Source organism: Ipomoea nil, unplaced genomic scaffold (genome assembly GCF_001879475.1).
Source record: "Ipomoea nil cultivar Tokyo-kokei standard unplaced genomic scaffold, Asagao_1.1 scaffold3069, whole genome shotgun sequence".
Lineage (NCBI taxonomy): Eukaryota > Viridiplantae > Streptophyta > Magnoliopsida > Solanales > Convolvulaceae > Ipomoea > Ipomoea nil.
This window is the reverse complement of record NW_017619497.1, coordinates 10,384,755-10,412,293: the sequence shown is the minus strand read 5'-3', so window position 1 is coordinate 10,412,293 and position 27,539 is coordinate 10,384,755. Positions and strand designations below refer to the sequence as shown.

Sequence of the window (27,539 nt, the reverse complement as noted above, 5' to 3'; positions counted from 1 at the left end):
GTGAGACTCGTGTGAAGAAATAGTAGAGGTTTGTTAGCGCGTTCAGGGCACCTTACACGCCCATCTTCTCTTTTTCCTTTTTTTTTTTTGTTAGACTTGCTTCTTTTTTTTCCCCTTTTTTCTCATCCTCCCATCTCCTCTTTTCTAATTAGATGTGCAAAAACTCCTCAAAAATTATTGAGGATGCTCTTAGACTAGTAGTGATTTTGGTGAAAGTATTTTATATGTTTAGTAGTGAATGAAATTAGAATGATTATTAATATTGTTGTTTGGTTATGTATAACCAAATAATGATAATAAATTAAAAAATTTAAAAATACAAAAACAAAAAATCTAAACAATTTATTATAAAATAAAGACATGCAAAGCACTAATATGAACCAGGCCAGTTATGTATAATCAAATAATGATAATAAATTAAAAAATTTAAAAATACAAAAACAAAAAATCTAAACAATTTATTATAAAATAAAGACATGCAAAGCACTAATATGAACTAGGCCAGTACTTTCATTTCTTTCTGACTAAATCTTAGGTTGAATTTGCAAAAGAGAGAGTATCCTTAAAATGGAAATTAACTGTAGTACCAAAGTAAAGTACAAGTCACTAATCAACCTTCTTCTGCTGCTACAATGGTTGAGGATAATTGAGGGAGAATGTAAGAGTGATTAGAGCATCCACATTGGTTGGGGAGAATGTGGGGATAATGTAAGAGTGATTAGGAAAGATAATGTGGAGGGGAGAGAAAAAAAAAACAAAAAAAAAATTAAAATAAAATTAAAAAAAAAAAAAGTAATCTGACGCGTCAGGCGCGCCTGACGCGCCACCGGGCGCGTGCAGTGCACGCGCCCGGCTTTCCTCTTGGACTGCGCGAGACGCGCAGTCCGTGCGTTGGCTGCATTACTTTCCATTTTTTTTTTTTTGACATTATGTTTGAACTTGCAGGATAAATATTTCAACAAATAACCCCACCCCACATTTGTTATTATCCCCACCCAAAATAATTCATCTGACATTATCTCCCTAATATCCACTGATGTAGATGCTCTTAGGAAAGAGAAGGTGGGAAGGGAGAGAAAAAAAAACAAAAAATAATAATAATAATAATAATGTAATCAGACGCGTTAGGCGTGCCGACTGGCGCGCCTGACGCGCCACCGGGCGCGTGCAGTGCACACGCCCGGCCTTCCTCATGGACTGCGCGAAACGCGCAGTCCGTGCGTTGCTTTACCTTTTTTTTTTTTTTTTTTTTTCTTATTCTTCCATTCTCCCACCTTTTGCAGGATGATTATTTTGGTATTATTTCATCTCCACATTAGTTATTATTTTCAACATGAGAGAATTCAACTTACATTATCCCCATATTATGCATTGATGTGGTTGCTCTAAAACCTAACCATAAGAGCATCCACATTAGTTGGGGAGATTTGGGGGATAATGTAAGAGTGATTATGAGAGAGAAGGTGGGAAGGGGAAAAAAAATAAAAAAAATAACAAAACTGATTTTTTTTTAAAATTAAAAAGATAAAATAAAAAATAAAAAAATAAAAAGGTCAGGCGCGCTTGACGCGCCCGTGTGGAATGGCTGCTGTGCGCAAAACGCGCACAGCAGCCTATGTTGTCTGATTTAGGACTTGCATTGGGAACAGAAATATTTTTGTATTTGCAGGATAAATAATTCTATCATTAACCCCACCCCACATCAATTAATAACCCCATCCAAATTATTTCTTCTTATATTATCCCCATATTATCCACTACTGTGGCTCTAATGATAACACTGCCATCAACTAGCCAGCCTATAGTAGCTTTAGAGCATCCTTATCAGTTGAGGTTATTTCTCAGTTATTTGTGGATCCCAGCATCCACCTCATCCTCTATAATCTCATTCAATTACAAAAAACCCTTCTCCACATCAATTTTGAGTTATTTCTCAGTTTTTTATGCACCCACCATTTAATTCACTATATTTTAATTATTTCTCTTACTTATTGGGACCACAAATATACCATACTTTGCATAAGAAATATTTTTGAAATAACTCCTCCCCACATCAGCTATTAACTTTGAGTGGAGAGAATTCATGTAGAAATAACTCCTAAATAACTACTAGTGTGGATGCTCAGCATCCACATTAGTTGGGGAGAATTGGGGGATAATGTAAGAGTGATTAGGAGAGAGAATGTGAGAAGGGGAGAAAAAAAAAACAAAAAAACCAAAAAAATAAATAAATAAATAAAAATTAAACAGAATGGTCAGGCGCCCCTGACGCGCAGCCTGGCGCGTGCACTGCACAAGCCAGGCTGTGGACTTGCTGTGCGCGAACGCGCACAGCAAGTCAAATCATCTTTCTCTCTTTTTTTTTTTGGTTTTCGCAATATTTCTACCATTGCAGATGAATTCTCCTTGAATTAATTCTCCCCTACATTAGCTTTGCTCCCCACTCAGTAGAATGCATTCTGAAATCTCCCCTTATTATCCACAAGTGTGGATGCTCTTAGAGTCTTCACGTCCAATAGACAATGGTACAGCCGCAAGGGGTTTAATTTGTTGTGACGTCATTGGCGGCAGATTAGACGTACAGCAACAGATCTTAGACTAGTAACCCACAAATTTGATAGATATATTTTTTTTATTATTTCTCATTTATCAACTGTTTCTGCACTACTAGTTACTTTCTGATTAATAAAAATATAAATAATTTACAATAATAATTCTTTAAGTAGACTGTAGACATCTAACATGGTCATTTAGTTCAAAAACACTTAGAAATAAATACATATTGAAAACCGAAAGTGTATATATATACTTCATGAGTTCTAATACATGAACTCCCAAATTTTACTCCTTCATTTATACTCCCTGATATGGCAAACCAGGATTGATTATTTTCAACATGTGGATCCACAGAAAAGTGTCTACATCACGAACATGTGAGAGGGAATACAATTTGGAAGTATAAAATGAGAGTACATCAAGTATTTTCCATACTTCATATATAATACATCCTCCAATCAAAAGCAAATAGTAATTAATGCAATAAATATAAAAGCACGAAGCTCAATATGGGCAAGATAAGAAAATACATCGCTCAAAAACAAAAAGTTACATAACTTCATCTTTCAATAAAACAAAAAATTTGTTTTGTTTGTTATAAAAGAGAGAACTAGGAAAGAATCCACAAAAAATAAAATCGAAACTCAAAAGAATTGACGGGGCCTAACCAAGTCATCATAAAAAAAGACTGCTAAATCTTCACCGTAATTAATTTAAAATAAGTCATTTTCAATGGATAAATGATCAAAAAATTCATATCAAATGCACAACCATGTTTCGAGAAAGGGACATTGATGCCCTAAAATACCATGAAATAGTCATATTAAAAAAAAAAAAAAAAAAAAAAAAAAAAAAAAAAAAAAAAAAAAAAAACTATCAATATCCAAATAGTTGGCTAGCCACAGTAATAAGTATGTTAAATTAATCAAATCCTTATAGTAAGCCACAAAATAAAGGAAAACTTTTGAGAAATATATGATTTGATTCCCATAATTCACATACACTTTACAAGTACTACAAACATTATCTGATCCGAGCATAAAAGGGTGGAACCCATCACCTAAACAAACCCTACAACCTAGATCATGATATGGCATGCAAATCTGGCCAAGGTGCCAAGATCCACCCTTTTCCCTTACAAGCCCATGCCAGGCCAGTACTTTCATTTCTTTCTGACTAAATCTTAGGTTGAATTTGCAAAAGAGAGAGTAGCCTTAAAATGGAAATTAACTGGCGCCCGTACCAAAGTAAAGTACAAGTCACTAATCAACACTGCCTACTTGAAAACTGAAACTGACCAAATAGCCATAATTAGACGTACTTACATACTAGGCAACTAGCTAGATTACGGCTAACCCGGCCCCAAACGTTTCACTTTCCAAAAGAAGATGGAACGATGGTTTTCCTCCCACATTTTCCAACCGTCATATGCTTCACACCACGTCCCGAACCATCCCTGGCCGGACTAAACCATACCGGAAGAAACGCCTCAGATTCGCAGTTGAAGATGGTCGACTCAAACCTCTTCACCTGGGCTTCCTTCCCCTGCTTATAAATTAATTAATTATTTCCCATTTCAAATCAGAATTGCATATATATATATATATATATATATATATATATATATATATATATATATATATATATATATATATATATATATATATATATATATATATATATAATCATATATATATATATATATATATAATCATTCCTACCTGGAGCTTAGCAGCAACAACCATGACGCTTTTTGAAGATTCAAGGAACACACCTGTTTTGTTGTGAAATGAGTGAAAAAACCTCCATACAGCTCTATAATTAGTGAAGTTCACGAATGCATATCCTTTGCTTTTATGATTCCTTAAAAAACAAAAACAAAAATAAAAGAAGCATAAATTCATAAGAGATAAAGAGATGAACATATATTATGGTAATTATTAGCAGATACTCACTTGAAATCCATAGGCAAATACAAGAAATCATAAGCCGAAACAACGTTGTTGGCCTTCTTGTTCTCCACTCCGCAATGCTCATCCAAAAACTCTTAACACCATTTCTCTTCTGAAACGGAAAACTGCTTTCATGTAAGTAGGTGTTGAAGAAAGCTTCCCTCCCAGACCATCAAACACAAAATTAAACCAGAAAGTGTGTGTGTGTGTGTGTGTGTGTGTGTGTGTGTGTGTGTGTGTGTGTGTATATATATATATATATATATATATATATATATATATATATATAGTCAGTACGTACGTGTAGTTGTAGGGTATGTTCTTTATCATAACACTTGTTTTCTTTGGGAAGTATCCCAGATGTATAACTTTGTGTTTCCCAAGTCTTCTCCGAAACATCTGGCAACCCGGGCGTGTAACAGGCTCAGAGTTTCTTCCATGATCAAAGCCAACGCTCGTCCTTGGAGGAGGCCGCCGGGAGGGTCGGCCTGCATCGAAATGCTTGTGAGTTACAGAACTAGAGGTGGCTGTTACCGGCGCCGGCGCCCTGCACGGTGGTGGGACTGGCGGTAGGGGCGGAGCAAGCAGCTGAAGCTGATGAGTGTAGTAGTATGGGGTTACCGGGAAGAAATTGACAAAGGGTAGCCGGTTGTGATAGGTGGAAAGGGAAGATGTGGGATAATAACAATGGTGAATGGCATAGTTATGGAAGGTTGCATGGCAAAGGGGACTGTATACCGGAGCTTCTGGATTTAGAGTAGCCATTAATTAGCAAGTAGAGATGATGAGTGCTATATATAGATCAAAGAGAAATATGGATAATATTTATGAAGGAAAATAGAAGAATCTATTTTTTATTAGTAAATCAAAACATTGTACTCATGTAGTGTATATTTATACATATTTTTTCAACCTAATAAAACGCAAAGAGTTTTGTGACCTCCCATTAAAAAAAATACATATATTTGATTCAGCTATCAATTACTTGGCTCAAAACATAATACATACTATAAAATAAAAGTATGAAATAAAAACTGAGAATATATATGTAAAATTACTCATGTATATATATATAAACCACGTTGTTATTATTGGTGATTGCTCCGTATGTAGATAATTTTTCAATAATGCTTATCCAATTTCACATAAAATATTAAATAATTCTTTTTTGAAGTACGGAGTAGCATCTTTCAAGGAATATAATTATATAAGTTCTTAAAAGATAATAAGGAGCATTAAATGCATAGATATGGTAGTCATTCGTATAATCGTATCTGATTACACTGGCAGAGTACAATGCTTAAATAGACTTATACTGTTGACTCTGAGTCATTTATATATGTTTTGTGTTGTAACTTTTTGTGTTTTATGTTATAAAATTGTGTATTTTAATTTTGTATGAGAATAAATTAGTAATTGTGTATTGTGTTGTAAAATTATGTGTTTATGAATACAAATTATGTACCTAAATCATATTTGAAAAATAAGTAAATATATAACATGTGGATGTGTCTTGTGCTATGATTTTTTGTTTTTTGTGTTATGATGTTATATATACTTTACGAGTATAAATTTTGTACCTTGTTTCAATTCAGGGTCCATAATACTGTGTCTTGTGTTGTGATTTTTGTGTTTTGTGTTATGAAATTATATATGTACCTTTTACATATAAATTCTATACATTATCATTTCAATTCAAGATACATAATATTATATGAACTTTGGTCCATGATATAAATTGCCGGCAGAATAGTAGTGGGCAAATTATTGTGTAGACCGTTATGTGGATCATAACAAAAAGTACATTATTTTATACTGAATGTACATTATACGAAATAATGTATATTCAATACAAAAATAATGTACATTCTCTGGATATAATGTACATTATTTTTATACTGAATATACATTATTTTACAGTATATAAAATATGGTTCACACAACTTGGATACACCATAGTTCCATACAATAATGATGGATAGCTGTGGGTATTCATGTTCGCTCCTGGTTTCTTTCCCAAGTGCCTCCAGAATCCTTGGGCTTGGGCCTTTCATTGATTAAAGTATTGGGCCATTACATAAGTACATTTGGGCCATACTCTTTCAACAAACTGTCATTGATTTAAAAAAAAATTATTGATCGATGCAAAGTATTGCTGCAAGTGGAAAACTGGAAAAGGTTCATGTGTGACCCCCACTTAGCATAGTCATAGTTATAAATTCATAATAACAGCACTGGCCAATCATATGATGCTGAGGACCAGTGGACCAGCACAGAACTGACACACATGTGCTTTCAAAGTCTTCAAACAAGGATGAAAGGACAGGAACTCATCATCATATAACAAATCTTGGCTTCCACTCCTTCACCTAAACTTTGGAGATTCTGCTGCCATTCGGGTGAAGATACAGGAAAGTATATTAGCCTACCTCTATCCACTATTGCACCACATCTTTTCCTTAACTAACAAGATGGAAGATATGAGTTGTCTCAAATGGACCCAATCAAGACTCGAATTGAAATAGTCACAACCCATTTAATATAACACATATTAATGTGAATATCAATATAACATTAAGAAAAAAATAACTTATACAAAATATAAATTAACTCGACTTGACTCAAACTATATTGTTCACACAAAATTATTGTTGAGCTTTAGAGATTAAAAAATAAGAATAATAAGTTATTACGTTGTGTATTAAGCATTGTTAGTTAAAACTTATCAATTTACCAAACTTTATCAATAATATGTGACTCATAACTCAAAATTACGTCATCTTTATCGTCCTCCAATACCAAATTTATAAATACACCTTATAAACATTATCTGTGGACAGTGAATTAGAATGCAATGATTACTTTTCCTCAATCTTATATTTCCATTCTACATTGTCCTTTCTAGAAACGTGGGAAAATGGCATTTTAGCTGTTTTTAATTAATTATTTTGTATTTTTATCTCGGTTTGAATTTGTTGTCTATTCTCCATTGTAGTTTGGCACAATTGAACCAACAACGTAATGCATGTGGACAAAGGCCATGTGTTCGTTACTAGGAATCCTAAATTACTTGCTAAATCCTATACGCCAAGGAATCCCAAGTTAAGGATAACAAGTACGGAGTAAAACTTTATCCACTACAAATTGGAAAATACTTGGTGTACTCCCATTTTAAACTCTCAACTTGTACTCCCTCTTACATGCTCTTGATGTAGACATTTTTCTGTGGACCCGCATGATGAAAATAACCAATCCTGATTTGCCACTTCAGAGAGTATAAATGAGGGAATAGAATTTTGGGAGTCTAAATAGTAGAACTCCTACAAATTTTACCAAATAATCAAATATTGACCTATGATATAATTTTTTTTTCAAATATCGAGAAAATCCACAATTATTATTTAAAAATGTACATCGGGTAAAGTGGCTAAATTCTATTTATTCTTTTTAATGACTAAATTATATTCATGTATAGTAGCGATAAATCATACTAAGATAATCTTATGCAATGATTCAACTGAGAATGTGTTAACAATAATCAAACTCGTGATTTTCAAGTACGAGAATTATATTATACTCACTCAAACATCATTTTCATGACAATATATTGCTACATTATTATTAATTGATACAAGATGAACTTATTTTGAATTAATGACTTTAATTATGCAAAATTCAATTAATTAATATTTGTCTCATTGTTACTTTTATTTTTAACTTGGGTGTTCCTATTTGTACCACCCTCTAGTCAAAAGTAGATATAAATCACATTGAAATTGTAAAAATGATAAAAAATTCAACAATCTTATAGGTGGTGTAAATAGTCATAGGGGTGTTCATATTGCTATTTACACCATCCTGATCAAGTGCGATTTATGAGATTCAATTAATTTTCTATTTACACCACATATAAAACTAACACACATATTAAATGGTAGTGTAAATAGCAATTAGGGTGATGCAAATAGCATTCCCCTTTAATTTTTATTGATATCCAAATATCGGCAATATACATGCATTTTTATTTTATTTTATAAAATTATATTCTATCACTTTATATTACTAATAAAATGACATAATGCATAATTTCATTAAGCACATGATATATAAGGTTATGATGACACTATAAAACATAAAGTGACTTTTAACCTTTTCATCTTTATTAAATTATCAGCTACACTACGTAATTAAAACATATAAAAATTGTGACAAAATTTCAATTTTCTTTCCTCTCAACGTATAGTTTGACCTATATATTTGGCTCAGGGGATCGGAAATACACAATTTATTTTTAATTTAAAGCACAACATTTTCAAACAAACAAAAAAATGTCTGTTCCCTTGTCTCTTTGTGCCGCCTCACCAGCCATACAATCACAACATATGTCCGTTTAGAGATTAACGGGTGAATGAATGGTGGAAATTAAATGTGGAATTACAAGGATAGATAATTACGTAGAAATAGGTTACGTAGAAATAGATGGGACATAATTCTCATAATTGAAAGTTATAAATTTAAACATGGTATATACAATCTTTCTAGTGTAATTTATTTATTATGTATAGTTTACAATTTATTAAACACTAACATGAAAATACTTAGTTTAGGTTTTTAGTTAAGACGAAACTCATAATTCAATTAGTCAAGTTAAGTTTGGCACAAGATAAAATTAGACAAGTATTATATACATATAATAATAGTATAGTATCTGTTTCTCACTAATAACAACATTATATTTTTTTAACTTGTTCTTTCTAATCTATCTAATAAGAATCATTAAAAGAGATCAAATTTCATATCAGTCTAATAAAAAGTATTTAATGATGGCCCTTTCAAATCTTTCTATATAAAAACATCATTCAATTCATCAATTGTGATTGTTAGAATTTAACATTAAATGTTGTTAAAACTCTATAATTCATTCTAATAAAAGTCTTTTGTCAACCCAATAAACTCAATAAACATTAAAAAAAAAAAAAAAACAACTCACACACAACCAATGCCGCTCTAATAAATTTAATATTCATCACTCCTTCCCACACCATTTATTTATACCAAACCCACCTAATCATAAATTTTTGATCAAGTCTCTTCTCTCAAAAGGTTGAATCTTCAACCCCAACAGAGCATGCTGGTGTACACAAAAGATCTGCCTACTTTGAGCATAATCCTCACACTGTCGTCGCTGAAGTTCGAACCTTGATCTCTTCTTCCAAATACTACCTATTGAACCATTGAGTTAAGTCCGTGCACACACACACACACACACACACACACACACACACACACACACACACACACATATATATATATATATATATATATATATATATATATATATATATATATATATATATATATATTTACAATTTACAAATGATGTCAAGTTCAAAGTTTAAGTATGTGTACTAGATCACTATTCTTATCAATGCTTTTAAATTGAATGCTCAATCACAAACTGCATTTAAAATATTGGACATTTGAGTCAATTAACCACTCAAGCTAAGGCTGCAGCTCATTCTCATCTGTTAGGTATTCAATTATCATGAAATGACAAAGTTTCACAAACTACTCAAATTCGTCAATAACTATGTGAATATTATCTCGAGGTGACAAATATGAAACAAAGGAAAATGAACTTAGGAGTGTAATGGTTTGGTAGAAGATATTAATGCAATTGGTGTCTTTAAAAATAAAATAAAAAAGAGGTACTATTGGGTTACCAAACCCCCAATATATTATGTGCTCAACAATAAATATTGTTGATTAAGTTACGTTTAACACAACACACTTGAATAAGGCAAATTAAACGAAATTAAAATAGTGACCACGTATAGTATTACTTCTCTCTTCTTTCTTTCTTTTTTGTTTTTTCAGGGCATCATTTATTTTTAACAATTTTAATTTCCCATATTTGCAGCTTTTCTCTTTTGTTTATTTATTAATATTGTGACGACGACGGTGCACCACTTCACTTGAGTCATACATCAGTGATCACATGCATGCTTTGGTTTTAAATTAAATGCAGAGAGGGGCGATGGGGTTGTTGATCGAACCATCTAACCCACCACACCTAAAATCAATTGTATTTTTTTGTGTTGCGTGTTAACTAAGAAATTAAACTAGCTGGAGAAAGAAGACCAGCGCCTCGAGCCTTGAAAATAGTTCATGATGAACTAAACGAATGGTAATTAACGGAACCATCCAACTCTTAATTGATGAACTTAATTTAGTAGTCCATACATTTTAATTAACGTGGGATTAGAACAAACTACGTACTAATTAATTAACGGACTTCCACTGTTCCAAAGCACTAAGCAATGGTCGTCGGAGTTCGTCACTATATTCGCTTCACGTTGTCGTCTCGAACTTTATAATAAAGAAAGACACGCAAAAGCATCATCTTTACATATTCACATGTTATAGTATCTAACCGATCTTGTGTATAGAGTTTGTGTGGAGAATAAATAGTGATATGGACCGGTCCAATCAAATGGTCCAGCTAATATCAGGCAGAGATTAATTTTAATCCTATTTATCTCTTAGGCAATAATACAATATAGATCATCTTAGCTAAACAAAATAATTGAGTGGGTGAAACATAATTTCCGTATCTAAATGTCACAAATTTATCTTTTATCATATTTATTTCAATAAAATTAATTCTACATGATATTTTTAATGCAATTTATCTATCTTGTATGATTTATAAGCTATTATACATAAACATGTTGTACCAAATGTACTCATTGCACATTCGAGACATCGTGACCCGTTTACTAACTATATAATTTCTCCAATTTTATAGAAAATTGGAGAATTAGATAATAGATTATTACAATTTTTCATTTGAAAATTGGAAAGATTTTTCGGTTTTCAAGAAAAATGTATAAAATTTATAAAATTGGAGATTTTTTTTTTAATGTTCTTAAAATAGAATACAAAATAATCTATAATATATTTGATTAAATATCAATATAATCGCATTCTCATTATTATCTGCTTACATATTTATTAATTACTACAATTGTAATCATTATAATTTTATTTTACTTATCACCGTCTTCTATTTGTTATACTCCATTTACTTATATAAACATAACTTATTTGTTTACGCTTAAAGTTAGGCATTATTTACATTATCACAATTAAAACTTGAACTCTACACAAAGTTTTAGATTTTGATTGTACTCAATAGATTATTGGTTCATATATTTTCAGTTATGTTATATCGTAATATAATTTTGGCCCAAATACCGGATATTGAAGTTTTACGTATATTACACTTCAAATTATATATATATATATATATATATATATATATATATATATATACACACACACACATTTTATTCAAATTAATATATCCAAGAAATATTTTTAATATTAGCTCAACAATATCAATTAATATTAAATAAACTAAAATTTATGTGAACTTAATAACTTATTAGTTAAAATAAATATAAATTTTATTCGGATATCAAATATAAATATCTTACATATATTAGATTTAAAAGTAAATATTAAATTTATTTAATTTAAATCAATAATATTAAAAATATATTAAATATAAGATATGAAAATACTTGAAATAATTATGTAACTTTTATAATGTTAGTAAAAAATAATTTTAAAAAAGAGTGTTAATAAACAAAACATGGAGCCTCAATAGGTTGAGAAATTATATGAACAGATACTACAATGTAATAGAGCTAGTAGCATTAAAAAAAAAAACAAAACATGAAAAATGGAGCACAAATAATAAAAACTGAAAATTTTTAAAAACACGAAACAAAAAACAGTATTGTTTTATGGAGTATCACCTGATTTATTACCCGTTAATATTTTAAAAATATTGAAGTTTCTTTTCTTATAAAAACACACATTTTTAACTCATTATTTTATACTAGTTAGATTTAGCGAATAATTTATAATCAATCATTATTGATTTTAGTAGAATAATACTTGTATGTAAAACAAAATATTGTGTTTGTCTAGATGATTGATATTGACTTCTCTATATTCTTCTCCCAATGGTAGATTGGTGGTATAATAAAAATATGAGTAGTTGTAATCATATTTCACATTTAAAAAAATAAAATTATGTTAGTTTTACATTTATAACCAAAAAAGGTCATGATAAACTATTAATTACTCAACTACTTGGAACTTGTAAATGGTAAATGTAATAGTTCATAAGCAGTGGCTTTTCAATATTTCTATTATTGGGTGGCTTTCAAATTGAATTTCTAATTTTTTAAACCTCCGACTTTCTCTGTAGGCAAATGCGAGGAAGTGACTTATATATATATATATATTTTTTTTTTAATTTGGAGCCCTTGAAGGTTATAATAATAACAGCAGGACCTTATTATTTTACACAAATTTTTGCAATCCATTAGTAATTTAGAATAGACATGAATTTATATATAAATAGGTTTCGATATCAATTTTCATCTCGTTAAATATACAAAATCTTTTAAACTTATTTCTTAGTTTAGTTAAGTCAAACTATTAGAAATTAATTAAAATAATAATGGTAGGACAACTCAATTAGTTAATTAGAATGTTACTTCATGATCAATTATATTTGATCAACACATGAAATGAACCGATTCAATTTAATATAAATGGTCAAAATGACATTGAAGCCATTACAAGATTGAGGGGCTCATTGTGCGCATTAAGCAAATGTCTAGCCTCTATGGTTTATGTTCAAGTTGAGTTACCATGATTTACATCCTCCCAAATGTTCTGTCGGGCCGGAGTGTGAGGGACCCTAAGGGTTGGAGTTCAACTTTTTGGAAGATTGACTTGGAAGAGTAATAAGGCATTTGGTTGGCTATAGTTTGAGATGTTTGGCTAAGTTTGAGGATATTAAATGAGATGTCTAATCCTTTGTTATGTGTAATGTATGTAACATGTGTAATAAATGAAATCCAACAATTATTCATTAAACATTTTGTGCGCAAACAAATGGAAGTTGATTATTTCCAACAACCAAGCACTCAACCCAAGTCATATATTCGAGTCAACAAAATTTTAACTTACTCTGTATAAGTATATCAAACCCCGTATTTTGAAATTTTATTTTCCAAACATTTAATGCTCTTAGTTGACTATTATTGTTTGCTATTAATTGTTTTATACTAAGCTTACTTTGATTAGCATAAATTATAGTAATATTTGTACTTTAATTACCACTAACAATGATATTCTTATGTAGTGGTGGATAATGGTAGGAGTGATAAGTATTTTTAAAATTTGGTTTTATTGTATTTGCAAATATTCAAGAATATAGCAATAACCTATAATTTAAGTGAAAGAAGCTTAGTTTTCCTTAAACAAATTTTGTGTTTGAATTGTTTAAAAGAACATACAAATATTAAGAGAACTCCTTATATATAATATTATTAACACTCAAAATTTACATGATGTAAAAAAAAATATTCAAGATTATTTTGTAACTTGAGGGTGTTTGATAAATATTTGTTAGTTGATTAAGTTAGTGGGTTTAATTGGTTAATAGTATTAACTGTTTGTAGAAAGATGTTTAATAAATTAGATGTTGGTTGATAGCTGATTACATGCAAAATGAATTTATTAAAAAGTTAATCGAAAAATTTGCTTTAAACAACTTTCTAAATTTTAGTATTTTGAGTAATAAGTTGTTACAAAAAGTTAATTAATCAAATATTTATATTCACGATTTAATTTGATTAAATAGCTAATAGTAGTTAAACAAGATAAAATTAATTGATATGCTAACTATGTTACCATTTCACAATTGAAAGACATTTATTACTATATTGTATTAAGTGGCAATAATACTAAACTAACTAGGTATGGTTTTGAGTTAATTGAATTGTGCAATTAAAGAAGTATGGGGTCGAACAAAAATTATCTCAAGTTATGCGTACCAAAGATAATAAGGTACATATGGTAAATTAATTCAAAAGAGGCCCTCCGGGGTCAAGCGCGGGGCGATTTCTTCTCAGCCATCACACCCCCCACGTTAACACGTCATTTCTCCCCCAATTCAAACTCACCGGGCCCCCACCCCACCACCCATTAAAAAATAAAAATCCCCACCAAAATAGTAAAATCAATTTAAAACCACTGTAGCAGAAATAATTCAAACCTCCATTGAAGCACCGTCATTCTCACTCTACTACCCTCCTCAGTCCTCACACTCTGCAACTCTTCTTTGTCTTAAAGGAGACAAAAGGAAACCTTTCGATTTTTCTCTCTCTAAAAAGTGGGATTTATAGATACAGTCACGTATGTAGGTACAGTCATCCGAGTCCACTGGAGCTTCAAACTTACCGGCTGGCCTCTCTTGCTTAAAGCGTGCAAGAGAATTAAAAATGGCACAGTGTTCTTCGCTTTTCCCATTCACACCATGTGACCTCTGACACATTCTTCCTCTACTTTCTCGCTCACGTTAGTCTTTCTCTGTGTAGCAGTGTAGCACACATATTCCGGTTTTTTTTGTTTGTTTGAATTCTTCTGGACAGCTCAGAGGAGTAATGGCGGCGTCTACGTCAAGAGGACGGAGCAGCTCACCGTTTCACTACAGGAAATCGTCGAGTCCTTACTCATCATCTTCATCCTCCTCCTCATTCATGAACGGCAGGCTCATGCCTCGGTCGTGCTCGTCCTCGGCGACCTCAATCTACGGTTCTGCTAATGGGCACAACTCCAGATCCATGACGCCAACTCGGAACCGGAGTGAGTCCGGATACACTGGAGGTTACGAGAATCTCACGCCAGTCCATTATCCGACGGCCGATGAGCTGCTTGCGGAGCCAGTGGATACGTCTAGATCAGGTGACAGCATATCTGTGACCATCAGGTTTCGGCCTCTGAGGTAAATGCTAGATCTGCTTGAATTGAATAGATCTATGTAATACTGTACTGGAGGAATTTGAGGTTTTCTATAGCTAGGGCTAAGTTTTTAGGCAATGCGTTGAGATTTTTCCAATTATGGAACTTCTGGTGCCAGTGAACGGGAATATCAGAGAGGAGATGAGATCGCATGGTACGCAGACGGTGATAAGATTGTACGGAATGAGTATAATCTGGCTTCTGCTTATGCATTTGGTAAACTTCTGGCGACTCTTGATTGAAATGCTGATTCTAATTGAGCTAATTACTAAACTGTATACTCCCTACATTTTTACTTGGCGAGAATATAATTTAAGTGACTTTCTGTATATGTAATTTAGTTTAGCATTCCATTTTTCTTGTTTAAGTTAGCTTAGTTTTGAGTTCTAACCAATATATGCATATGCTACTCTATTTGTAGATAGAGTCTTTGGACCTGATACTGGCACTCCGGAGGTCTATGAAGTAGCTGCTCAACCAGTGGTCAAGGCTGCAATGGAAGGGATAAATGGTATGCAATTTGATACCCTTAAACACTAAAATGCCATCAGAAGTGCTGCATGTAAGAGATATTCAATCTGGGAAGAAATTGAACAAATTAATTTTATTACTCCGTACTAGTTTTGCAATTAGCAACTGAAATGACCGAATCTGTGTGGAGCTATGTAAACTATGCTTTATTCACTTTTTATTTTTTATTGACTATTAATGCAGTTGCTCAGGTATGGCACCCTTACTGCCTTACCTATTAGTTCATATTTCTAAAAATGCCTTGCTAATGGTGCAGGGACTGTATTTGCTTATGGTGTTACAAGTAGTGGAAAGACACATACTATGCATGTGCGTTCTTTCCTCAATTTTTATTTGTTATTAATTATTATTATTTTTGTTATTTGAATAGAAGAAAACCTATACTGCCTTTCCTTTTTGACCAAAAACATGTATGCGAATAATTTTTAGGTTTGCAGATGCCACCCTATATACTGATTTGATTTGAAATTAATCATCTTTCCTTTTCTTCAATAGTCCATAGGTTCTTCGTGTTGTTTACAAGTATTTAAATTTCAGGGTATTCGTTACTGAAATGTTGATTGTTCACAGGGAGATCACAGTTCACCTGGAATAATTCCACTTGCAATTAAGGATGTTTTTAGCATTATTCAAGATGTAAGTTCTTGTAAATTCACCTTATCTTGAGATTTTGTAACTCCAACATTTATTTAGCATAGCAGTATAGCACTATGAGATGCATCACTATCCTCTCTATCTCTCTCTCTGTTTTTATTTTATTTTTATTTTTTTGGGTGTGCGGTGTTCACCACAAATTCCCGTTGCAATATACCCTGATAACTGTTGATACAAAACGATGCTTTTTCAGGTTGAGTTTAATTTGTTTTGCTTTTCTTTTCCTTAACTGAGTGAAAATAATTTGCTTTCAGACTCCTGGACGTGAGTTTTTGCTTCGGGTTTCATATCTTGAGATCTACAATGAGGTCAGTTTATGACAGCTGGAATTACTTTCTCCATTTTATAATATTTTGATTTAAAACAAAAAATACAGGTGCCATTTATCCTCCATATTTATATATGTACATACTTGTTTGTCATATATGATCTGTAATAGCGTTTAGAACTTTTAGCATATAAAGCAATTTAATCTGTTTATGAGGTCACTGGAAACTTCTCATGTATGCCAATGAAGACTAAAGCAGGATTTCTTGTGATTTACTGCATATTCCACAAATGTAATTTAATGGTTGCATCTGATCATCGGTGTCATTGTATTAGGTGATCAATGACTTGCTTGACCCCACTGGCCAGAATTTGCGTGTTAGAGAAGATGCACAGGTTTTTGCTGTAACCTATAGTATTTCTTTTTGGAGCATTTTCCAGTATTTTATTTCAATCTTCTTTTCATTCCTTTGCCTATATATTTTTAAAGAGTTTGAGATTTGAATTGCATTTCTGTGATACACACACATTTGAAATTCCTTAGTAAATGATGATGGAATGAAATTGTGATTGATTTCTTATGTTGGTACAGCTTTGAGATTCACTATGGGTGCCTAGCACTTCTATTTTTAATGTTCTATTCTTTGTGATTTCCATACATGTATAGGGCACTTATGTTGAAGGTATAAAGGAGGAAGTTGTTTTGTCTCCAGGTCATGCACTGTCATTTATTGCTGCTGGGGAAGGTATTATATATTAACTATTTTTAATATAATGTTGACTTGCAGCTTCTTGTTTTTAACCTTGTCTACTGTCTTATAATTGCAGAGCATCGTCATGTTGGTTCAAATAATTTTAATCTGTTTAGTAGCCGTAGTCACACAATATTTTCATTGGTAAGTGTTTTTTCTCTGGATCCTTGGTGTATAGGTCTATGTTGCTTGATTTGATTTGGAATGGTTTGTCTCAACTGACAACTGATTATTTTCATGATTTCATCATATTTGGCCTTTCATTTCTTTTGCATGTTTCTGTATATTTTTGCTCATTTATTTGATGTCTTCTTAATTTACTCTCCTCTTCCTTGCCATGGGGCTCAGATGGCACTGTGGGTTTTATTACATTATTCTTAGTGCAGTACTTTGTCATTTCCCAACTTTGCTTTCTTTGAAAATTGCTGCTTTTTCTGCAGATGATAGAAAGTAGTGCCCATGGAGATGACTATGACGGAGTGATATTTTCTCAACTTGTATGTGTATATTATTTGTTTTTCAGAATAGAATTCTCTCCCATTGTTATTTGGCAACTTACAAATTCATTTGCCTCTGATTTAGAACTTGATTGATTTAGCTGGATCAGAGAGCTCAAAAACGGAAACAACTGGATTGAGGAGAAAGGAGGGGTCGTACATAAACAAAAGTCTTCTGACTCTTGGAACTGTAAGAATTATCAGAATGTAGATTTTTTACTACTGTGTGTTAACTTATTTTTATCCCTGTCAATGCACTACACTTGAATTGGGAGAGAAAATTTCCTCAGATGTTGTCAGTCTTGGAAAAGAGTAATATATTTTTCATATATTTAGTTTTTTATCTATGTGATTGTTTCTATTTTATAGGTTATTGGAAAGTTAAGTGAAGGGAAGGCATCACATATTCCTTACCGAGACTCAAAACTTACTCGCCTTTTACAGTCCTCATTGAGTGGACATGGACATGTTTCTGTAAGTGCAAATGCACGAGAGCTCCCCTCCCCCTCCCTGACTAAATTTGACATGGATATATCTCTCACACTTGTCTTCTTCCTTGCTACCCAGCTCATATGCACAGTTACTCCTGCATCAAGCAATATGGAGGAAACTCATAACACATTAAAATTTGCTAGCAGGGCTAAGTGTGTTGAAATATATGCCTCACGCAATAAGGTTTGCTTATTCCTAATGTCTTTCAAAAATCAGACTTGTCTTAGTTTTCTGGATGAGGATGTTTGGAAGTGTAAGCACATGTTTTTTTCCAGATTATTGATGAGAAATCTTTGATTAAGAAGTACCAAAGAGAAATATCTTGTCTCAAACATGAACTTGATCAGCTCAGAAGGGGAATGCTTGTGGGTGTGAGTCAAGAAGAAATCTTGAGCCTAAGGCAGCAGGTATATTGTGAAGTCTCAGCATTTGGTTTTTCAGAGGTCTTACTATTATATCTTTCAGTTATACTTGGTGTGTAGCAATTGGGGTCTGACTATGCTTCTCAACTTGTGTGGTGTGTTTTTTTCATAGTTGGAAGAAGGACAAGTGAAAATGCAATCCAGACTGGAGGAAGAGGAGGAAGCCAAGGCTGCTCTACTGAGCAGAATCCAGAGGCTTACGAAGCTGATACTTGTTTCTTCAAAGAATTCAATTCCTGGCTATTTGGGTGATGTGTCCACTACTCATCAACGGAGTCATTCTGCTTCCGAAGATGATGTAGGTTTTTCTGCCTAGTTTGATTGATAATGGCTTGTTGTGTCAATTTTTTTGTTGTCTTTGCTTCTGGTTAATTTAGTTGGCTATGATTTCTAACTTTACCTTAGTTCACACTGAACTGCAGAATACATATTTACTGCACATGTTAAATGTTCCTTTGTTTTTGTCCTTTATTCTGTGTCATGACTAATGATTTAGTGAACCAATCAGTGACCCTATTTCTTTTCAAATCAAAGTTTCCTTTTGGGTTTTCTGTGTCCTCTACTTTATGATGTTTAACAAGTCAAATTCTGAATGACCTTTATTTCCCTTTCCTCAGAAGTTGGATATTCTGCGTGAGGGTCCTTTGCTCATAGACAGTGAGATTCCGAAAGACCCCTCATCAGATACTTCTGGTTTTAAACATAGACGATCTTCCAGCAAGTGGAATGATGACATCTCACAGGCTGGCAGTACAATTACAGAATCAACCCAAGCTGGTGAACTTATCAGTGTTTCTTCCTGTGGTCCGAAACTGGCTGTTGTATGCCTCTCTGTCTCTCTTTTATGTTCTGAGTACTTAGAAATGGAATAAACTTAAGATTCATCATGTCCGAACTCCTTTTTAGGCTTTAGCTTGATGGTCTCCATAATTCTTTATGATTATTATGTGGATACTAGTATTTTTTATGCGCGATGTGCAAAAAATAGGTGCCCAATATTAATACATTATATTAAAATTTTAAATTTATTTAGATTTTAGATATTTAAATTATTCTAAATAATAATAATAATAATGTAAATCATTTTTATAAATTTGATATTTATATTTATGTAATAATTAACATATAACTCAAATATTTAATGTGTATATATTATTATTAATGAAGAAGATAAGAAAATATATGGTGGATGCATGTGCATGGTAACAATAGTGGAAAAGATAACGGAAGTTATAACGGTAGGGGTATGTTTGTCCAAAATATTTTAATGTACAACCTTTATAGCATAATGTACAAAAAAACTTAACGGAAAAAAGGGGCATAAATTAGGGGTATAACTTTCATTCACACTTATTATGTTTTTAGATTAGATTAATGAGTCTACTGTTATGTTGTTTTTGCTTTGTGGCTATTTAGGAAGGGATCAGCATGTCAGATCAGATGGATCTCTTTGTTGAGCAAGTCAAGATGCTAGCTGGAGAGATTGCATTCAGCACTAGCACGTTGAAGCGCTTAATGGAGCAGTCTGTAAATGATCCTGAAAGCTCAAAAAGTCAAGTAAGCCTTTCTTCTTATGTCTGGAACTGAAAAGCAACTTGTATACACACAAATCCACTTTAACCTATTATTCTACATGGAATGGGGTTAGGTACAAGAATTCCTGCAGTTTTTAATCTGCCATGAGTTTATCATTTCTAAACATGCTTTTAAAGAATTTAATATTGTAGTATAAGTGATATTCTATATATTGAAGTTTTGCAGAACTTTTTGTTGCAACCATAAGTTGCTTAAATTCTATTGCCATTGTCCTTCTGTCTTTACTTGGGGTCTGAAATCGTGAAATCTCATGAATTGCCTAAATGGTTTTTCTGTAGATTGAAACTCTTGAGCGTGAAATTCAAGAGAAGAAAAGGCAAATGGGGATTTTAGAACAACGCATTGTGGAAAGTGGTGAAGCATCTATTGGTAATGCATCTGTGGTTGAAATGCAAAAGGTGATCCCAATTCATCCATCTGCAATTTGTTTTCCTTCTCCATTGCCACAGAGCTAGTTTCTAATAAGTATATACTCCGTACAATTTAAATTAATATTTGGTCTTTTTGTTTTTCATTACAGACAGTGATGAAATTGATGGCCCAGTGTAGTGAAAAGGGTTTTGAGCTTGAGGTCAGTACTTGAATAAAGGGATTTCTCCCTTATCCTTCAATAAATCAATTGCGAATAGTATTTTCTTGTAACAAGCATTTCCCAGCAACTTCAGTATATCTTATTATATCATGCCTTTTGGCATTTTAATCTTATGATGCAGATTAAATCTGCAGACAATCGTGTCCTTCAGGAACAGTTGGAGAGCAAGGTCCATAAAATGTTCTTAATTTGTCATTTAAAAAATACTATCCTTTTTGAACTTTTATATTCTTTACTGAATCCTTTTACTGGGTTTACTTTTTTCCTATATTGTTCATGATTATTCTTTTATTTGCAGTGCTTAGAGAACAAGGAACTGATGGCAAAAATTAGTCAACTGGAGCAGCAGTTGGCTGCAGTCAATACTGACAAGTCATCCCCTTCTGAAAGATGCTTGTCTGATAAGTATACTGGTGAACTGAAAAAGAAAATTCAAAGCCAGGTAATTGGTGATTGAAAAATTCCCTCTTCAAAGTTAAATATTAAAGTGCAATATGCAGTGACTAATAAATTTCTTTCTACTCTAAGCAGGAGATTGAGAACGAGAGATTAAAGCTAGAACATGTTCAGATTGTAGAGGAGAACAGTGGGTTGCGTGTACAGAACCAGAAATTGTCTGAGGAAGCATCTTATGCTAAGGAATTAGCATCTGCTGCTGCAGTTGAGCTGAAGAACTTAGCTGAAGAAGTCACCAAGCTCTCCCTGCAGAATGTGAAACTTGAAAAAGAATTATCTGCTTCTCGAGAGATGTTGAATTCTAGGAGTTTTAATATGCAGTCTGGTAATGCGGGAAACCGTAAGTATGGAGACAGTGTAAGGCAAAGTCGTAGAGGTCGGGTCTCTAGCCGAGCAAATGATGGTAATCATGATGACTTTGACAAATGGGATCTGGATCCTGAAGATTTAAAGAGGGAATTGCAGGCAAGGAAACAGCGAGAAGCTGCTTTAGAGGCCTTCTTGGCTGAGAAGGAGATTATCGAAGATGAGTACCGGAAGAAGTTTGATGAGGCAAAAAAAAGAGAGGCTGCCTTGGAAAATGATTTAGCAAATATGTGGGTGCTAGTTGCTCGGCTTAAGAAAGAAAATTGTGCTGGACAAGAGGCAAAGACCAATGATGTACAGACTGGAGTGGACAGTATAAATGATCCAAATGTTAATGAGGTCGAGTGCAAAGATCCTATCTTAAATAATAGCCAACCCATTGATTATCCAACCCCACCTCCTGAGATTTCCAAGGAAGAGCCCCTTGTTGCCCGCTTGAAGGTAAAGTGTGTTCTCTCTGCTTGTTTGTTCATTTGTTTCTGACATACAAAAGGATAATAATATATCATGATGCTCTTCTTTTATTTATGTTAATCCCTTTAGGCCAGAATGCAAGAGATGAAGGAAAAGGAACACAGGTATTTGGGTAATGGGGATGCAAATTCACATGTGTGCAAAGTGTGTTTTGAATCTCCTACAGCAGCAATGCTTCTTCCTTGCCGTCATTTTTGCTGTAAGTTGTCTCTAGATTTTAATTTCTTTTTTTTTTTTTTCTTTTCTTTCTTGTGGTGTTCATAGTTAAGCCATTTTGATTCATGTAATAATATTTGCAGTGTGCAAATCCTGTTCCCTTGCCTGTGCCGAGTGTCCACTTTGCCGGACAAAGATTGCCGATAGGATATTTGCTTTTACTTAAAAGTTACAAGCCATCATTCAAAAAACAGAAAGGTGGTTATGCAAATTTCTCTATCGCTGTTCATGGGTCCTGACCTATATGCATTGTAGTACTATGTTTTTGTTTACATGGAACTAATGGTTGCGCTTCTGTTTATGTTGTTTCAGGGATTCTTCATTAAATTTGTGCGGTATAGTGTGCAATTCTTTGATTAGTTGAACAGCAGAAATAGTATGTAACTTCAAGGTGTATACCAGTTTCTATTTTTCTTTCTGGATTTCTCCACCCTGGCAATTGTAAAATAAGAAATTAAGAGGGGTCATGTAAAGGTGGAACTGAAGAGGACAGAGAGTTTAAGTAGATCTTGTTCTCAGAGAGCATGTTTGCCGTCTAAATTGTGGCATTTGTGATCTCAACTCTTTGTAAACAAGAGCAATGCAAGTTTCTGCGAATGCTGATTTCTTCTCTTACAGTAAAATCCAATATTTCTATACGTTTGCCTTGGTAATTTTGTTCCCTGTTTGGTTGTCCACAATATGAACATTTTCAACATCCTTGAGGAAACGTAATTTAGTCATTCACACAACACTTGTTGCTTTTCTCCCATCAAACTTTGTGGCAAATGACTTTTACATGATTGAGTAAAAAAGTATAATATTTTCTTTTATTTTTAATATACTAATAGTCTAATACTAGATTGCGAACTTGCAAAGACGCAACATTCATATGATTGAGTTGCTGGTCCAATTCGTTAATAATGCAGAGCAGAGTTGGAAGTCCTAAAAGCCATCTTCATTCTTCAATGAGCATAATAAAGAGAGTATAAATCCACATAGGCAAGTGCCACATGCAAAGGACCAATAGATATTTATCATTCGACTGGTGGGTCCGGAAGCACCCAGAGGACGACACGTCACCTGAACTGGTTTCGTTTCGGGCAAGATAACCACAGCCTTTCAAAAGCAAAACTCTCCTCCTCTGTTTACTCACAAGCAAAAAAAACCCAGCAAGGAAGGAACCTCATAAATCTGAAAATAGAAAATGTTGAGAATCTTGGGGAAATCCGGAAAGGTGCAGCCTATTGAGGCCGGATCTGGGTCAGACATGGAGGAGTACGACGTCGTGGAGGACCTGTCTTCCTGGGAATTCGTGAACCAATCCGATGACGAGGACGACGACCGGTACTCCTTCAACGAGGACGATCTAGATAACGACGACGGCCATGATGAAATTTCGATGAAACGTGAAGATCCATTTCTTCTTGGCTCTCCATCTTCCGATGTCTCCATGGAATCGGTCTCGCCTCCCCAGATCTCGAGCCCGCTTGATGTCCCCTCAGTTGGGCTTAATCATGATTACCGATACAACTATGACTACGAACATGATTATGCCAACAATGATGATGAAGATGAAGATGAAGATGAAGACGAAGATGAAGACGAAGACGGGTACGATTTGGACGATGAATTGGTTCCCAGATGGGTGAGCGATAAGCTTGGAAGGCAGCAGCGGATAAGGAAAATGGGTAAAAGGGGGAGTCCGATGATGAACAAGGCTAAAGGCTTGCCCTATTACATCCACAAGCCAGGATCTGTCCCCTCCAAGCTAAGGTGATTTCATTTGCCAACAACATGAACATGAACATGATCATGACTGGTTCATCAAACTTGGGCTGACTTAGGGTTCATTTACCTTCTTGTAAAGCTGTTTATTTGGAATTAAACATGTTTAAAGTCTCTACTTACCAATTCCACCTGTGTTTATGTGAATGCTTTCGTATTGCCACTTTGTGTGTAACACAATTGACAATTCCAATTTGAAACTCTAATTTCAACTAAGTTTCATACTGCATAAATTGAGTTTGGATTCCCAAAATTGAAATACGCGTCATAACTTACGTATTCCAGCCACATACAAGTAAGTAAATCGCCAGATAACACTCAACTGTATACTGGTAAGCAAAGCTAACTCTTTTTAAAAGGTAGGAATTTAGCTATCGTTTAGAGTATGTGGTCTTGCTTCAAGTGTCGGCCAAAAAAGAGCTCAAAGGCAGCCTACAAAAAGTATGTGTTTATAGTTTGATGAATTTTGATCCAAAAAATGTGTTTGTAAATAAAATAAATTGTTAACTGGAAATACAGAATATACGCAATGTTAGACTAAAATATCACATGCATCATAGAATATGTGATCATAGGATCGACTAACCTCCAGCCATAGTTTCTGTTACGATTGAGCGATCCGGACTGCTGCAGAGATAACGAGTATTTTGTCTCTCACTTTACTCAGCTCTCTCTAGATGGTGTATGAGGTATGTAATGTGAGCAGAGGACTAGTGACCTTATATAACCACTGGCCATCATTGTGGTTGATTGTCTTTAGGTCTCCTAAACCCTAACTAGACTCCTAATCATAATGGTAGTCTAGCTATTAGGTTATTAGTGTTGCACCACATATCAAATACTTAATATTATCATAACTTATCCTAATGTTATAATAATAGTAACGGATAAACGTTACATTCTCCCACTTGGTGCAAGCACTACCACTCAATAACAGAAAAACACCAACCATAATGATATGTTCTCATTAGCACGAGTAGTATCCATTATGATCAAATGCAAACTGCCATTGAGCACTTAATTAGGAAACAAAACCCAACGAAATAAACCTTATGTTTATTCCAAGTCCCTGAAGTACATTTTCTCATCAATATGAAGCAAATGAAGGTGTACACACTTAATTGAGAAAATGTCTGAATGCCAAAGAATTTTAAACTGAATGTATATACAAATTCCATAGTGGGAAAAAGTCCCATTTTCTGAACCAGATCCTTGAATTTAACTGAAGGCATGCATTTAGTCAAGGGATCTGCTGACACCAACTCAGTATGAATGTGTTCAAAGAATACAACTTTATTTTTGACACGATTCCTAATTGCTAAGAACTTGATGTCGATGTACTTAATTCGACTCCCACTTTTGTGGTATTAGCTAGGAAGACTGCAGCTGAGTTGTCACAGTAGACTTTCAATGGCTTAGATATAGAATCCATAATTCTAAGCCCAGAGATAAAATTCTTTAGCCAAACACCCTATGAAGTTGCCTCGAAACTGGAAACGAACTCGGCTTCCATGGTAGAAGTAGCTATTAAGGACTGTTTCACACTTCTCCATGAGATAGCCCCACTGGCCATAATAAAGACGCACCCTGATGTTGATTTCCGAGAATCAACACAGCCAGCAAAGTCCACGTCTGAATGACCGACAACATCTAAATTGTCCGTCTGCCTAAACCCAAGCTTGTAACCTTTGGTTCATCTTAGATACCTTAGAACCCTCTTTACAGTTCTCCAAAAGTCTAACCCTTAGCTATGGGAGCAACATTAGATGAACAATTTTGCACATGAAATCTCTCTAAAACTTTGTTCATATAGGTTTCTTGAGATAAGCTCAGTATACCCCGGGACCTATCTCTCTGAATTTTAATGCCAATAACATAAGAGGCATCACCCATATCCTTCATATCAAAGTTCATAGAAAGAAATTGTTTCACATCACGAAGCATCCCCTTATCATTGGTGGCAAGTAAGATGTCATCCACATATAAAACAAGGAAGCAAATTTCACTCCCACTCACCTTCTGGTATATACAGTTATCTGAGGGATTTTCAACAAAACCAAATGAAGAAATTACCCCATCGAACTTGATGTACCATTGACGGGAGGCTTGTTTTAAACCGCATATGGATTTCTTAAGCTTACATACTAAATGCTCACCACCCCTAGAAGAGAAACCTTCAGGTTGTTTCATAAAAACCTCCTCTTCTAGATCACCATTTAGGAAAGCGGTTTTCACATCCATTTGTTGCAACTCAAGATTAAAATGTGCAACTAATGCCAGAATGATCCGAAGTGAATCTTTCTTTGATATAGGAGAAAAGGTCTCCTTGTAATCGATTCCTTCTTTTTGAGTAAATCCCTTGGCAACAAGCTGGGCCTTGTATCTCTCAATGTTGCCTAATGAGTTTCTTTTAGCCTTAAAGACCCATTTACAACCAACGGCCTTGGCCCCATTAGGCAACTCAACAAGATCCCAAACTCCATTGTCCTTCATGGAATTTATTTCATCCTTCATGGCTTCTAACCATAAGTCAGACTGTGCACAATTTGTGGCTCGAGAGAATGTTTCAGGATCATTTTCTGCCCCTATGTCAGATTCTTGTAGATACGAAACATAATAACTAGGAACTGTTGATCGCCTTATCCGAGTAGACCGTCTTAAGGTTGGACCCTCATCACCTTGTACAGGTTGCGGGGCAACTACCTCTTCAGGAACTGGTGGCAGTTCTTGAATCGGTTCAGTCTGCATCGGCTCAGAATCTTGCTGTATATCCTGAGTTGGTTCAACCATTGGTTCGAAATCTAGTTCAGACGGTTGCTGTAAGTCCTGAACTGGTTCTTCCAAAGGTTGATCCTCAACAGTTTGTGGAACCTCAACGGTAGGCGCTATATCTACAGGCAGAACTAAAGGAGCACTACGGATAAGTACCACCAGATGACGTAGAAGGGTGAGAGTCAATATGATCAAAGGAAGGAACTAAGTCCTTAAACCGATCACTCCCACTAATCAAGTCACCTTCAAGAAATTCAGCATTCCTTGATTCCACTATCCTAGTAGTATGA

The 27,539-nt window shown here is 33.9% G+C and overlaps 3 protein-coding genes across 3 annotated transcripts; 2 read left to right on the top strand and 1 right to left on the bottom strand.

The window, feature by feature from the left end:
• Positions 1–3,927: 3,927 nt before the first annotated feature.
• Positions 3,928–4,562, bottom strand: LOC109164868 (protein MEI2-like 6). Its single transcript, XM_019313413.1, has 3 exons — positions 4,512–4,562; positions 4,278–4,419; positions 3,928–4,101 (listed from the first exon to the last, which is right to left on the bottom strand). Exons 1-3 carry the CDS (start codon positions 4,520–4,522, stop codon positions 3,928–3,930), a joined length of 327 nt encoding a protein of 108 aa, XP_019168958.1. The 5' UTR covers positions 4,523–4,562.
• A 10,070-nt stretch (positions 4,563–14,632) lies between these two features.
• On the top strand, positions 14,633–23,348 carry LOC109165683 (kinesin-like protein KIN-7D, mitochondrial). Its single transcript, XM_019314555.1, has 25 exons — positions 14,633–15,378; positions 15,514–15,611; positions 15,817–15,906; positions 16,183–16,235; positions 16,497–16,562; positions 16,835–16,888; positions 17,184–17,243; positions 17,515–17,593; positions 17,676–17,743; positions 18,040–18,096; positions 18,182–18,286; positions 18,466–18,570; positions 18,664–18,771; positions 18,864–18,995; positions 19,123–19,308; positions 19,628–19,831; positions 20,427–20,567; positions 20,885–21,004; positions 21,127–21,177; positions 21,320–21,367; positions 21,497–21,640; positions 21,730–22,461; positions 22,564–22,693; positions 22,794–22,908; positions 23,023–23,348. Exons 1-24 carry the CDS (start codon positions 15,038–15,040, stop codon positions 22,874–22,876), a joined length of 3,255 nt encoding a protein of 1,084 aa, XP_019170100.1. The 5' UTR covers positions 14,633–15,037; the 3' UTR covers positions 22,877–22,908; positions 23,023–23,348.
• A 548-nt stretch (positions 23,349–23,896) lies between these two features.
• LOC109164867 (nucleolin-like) lies at positions 23,897–24,469 on the top strand. Its single transcript, XM_019313412.1, has one exon. The coding sequence runs from the start codon at positions 23,897–23,899 to the stop codon at positions 24,467–24,469; it is 573 nt and encodes a 190-aa protein (XP_019168957.1).
• Positions 24,470–27,539: the final 3,070 nt, after the last annotated feature.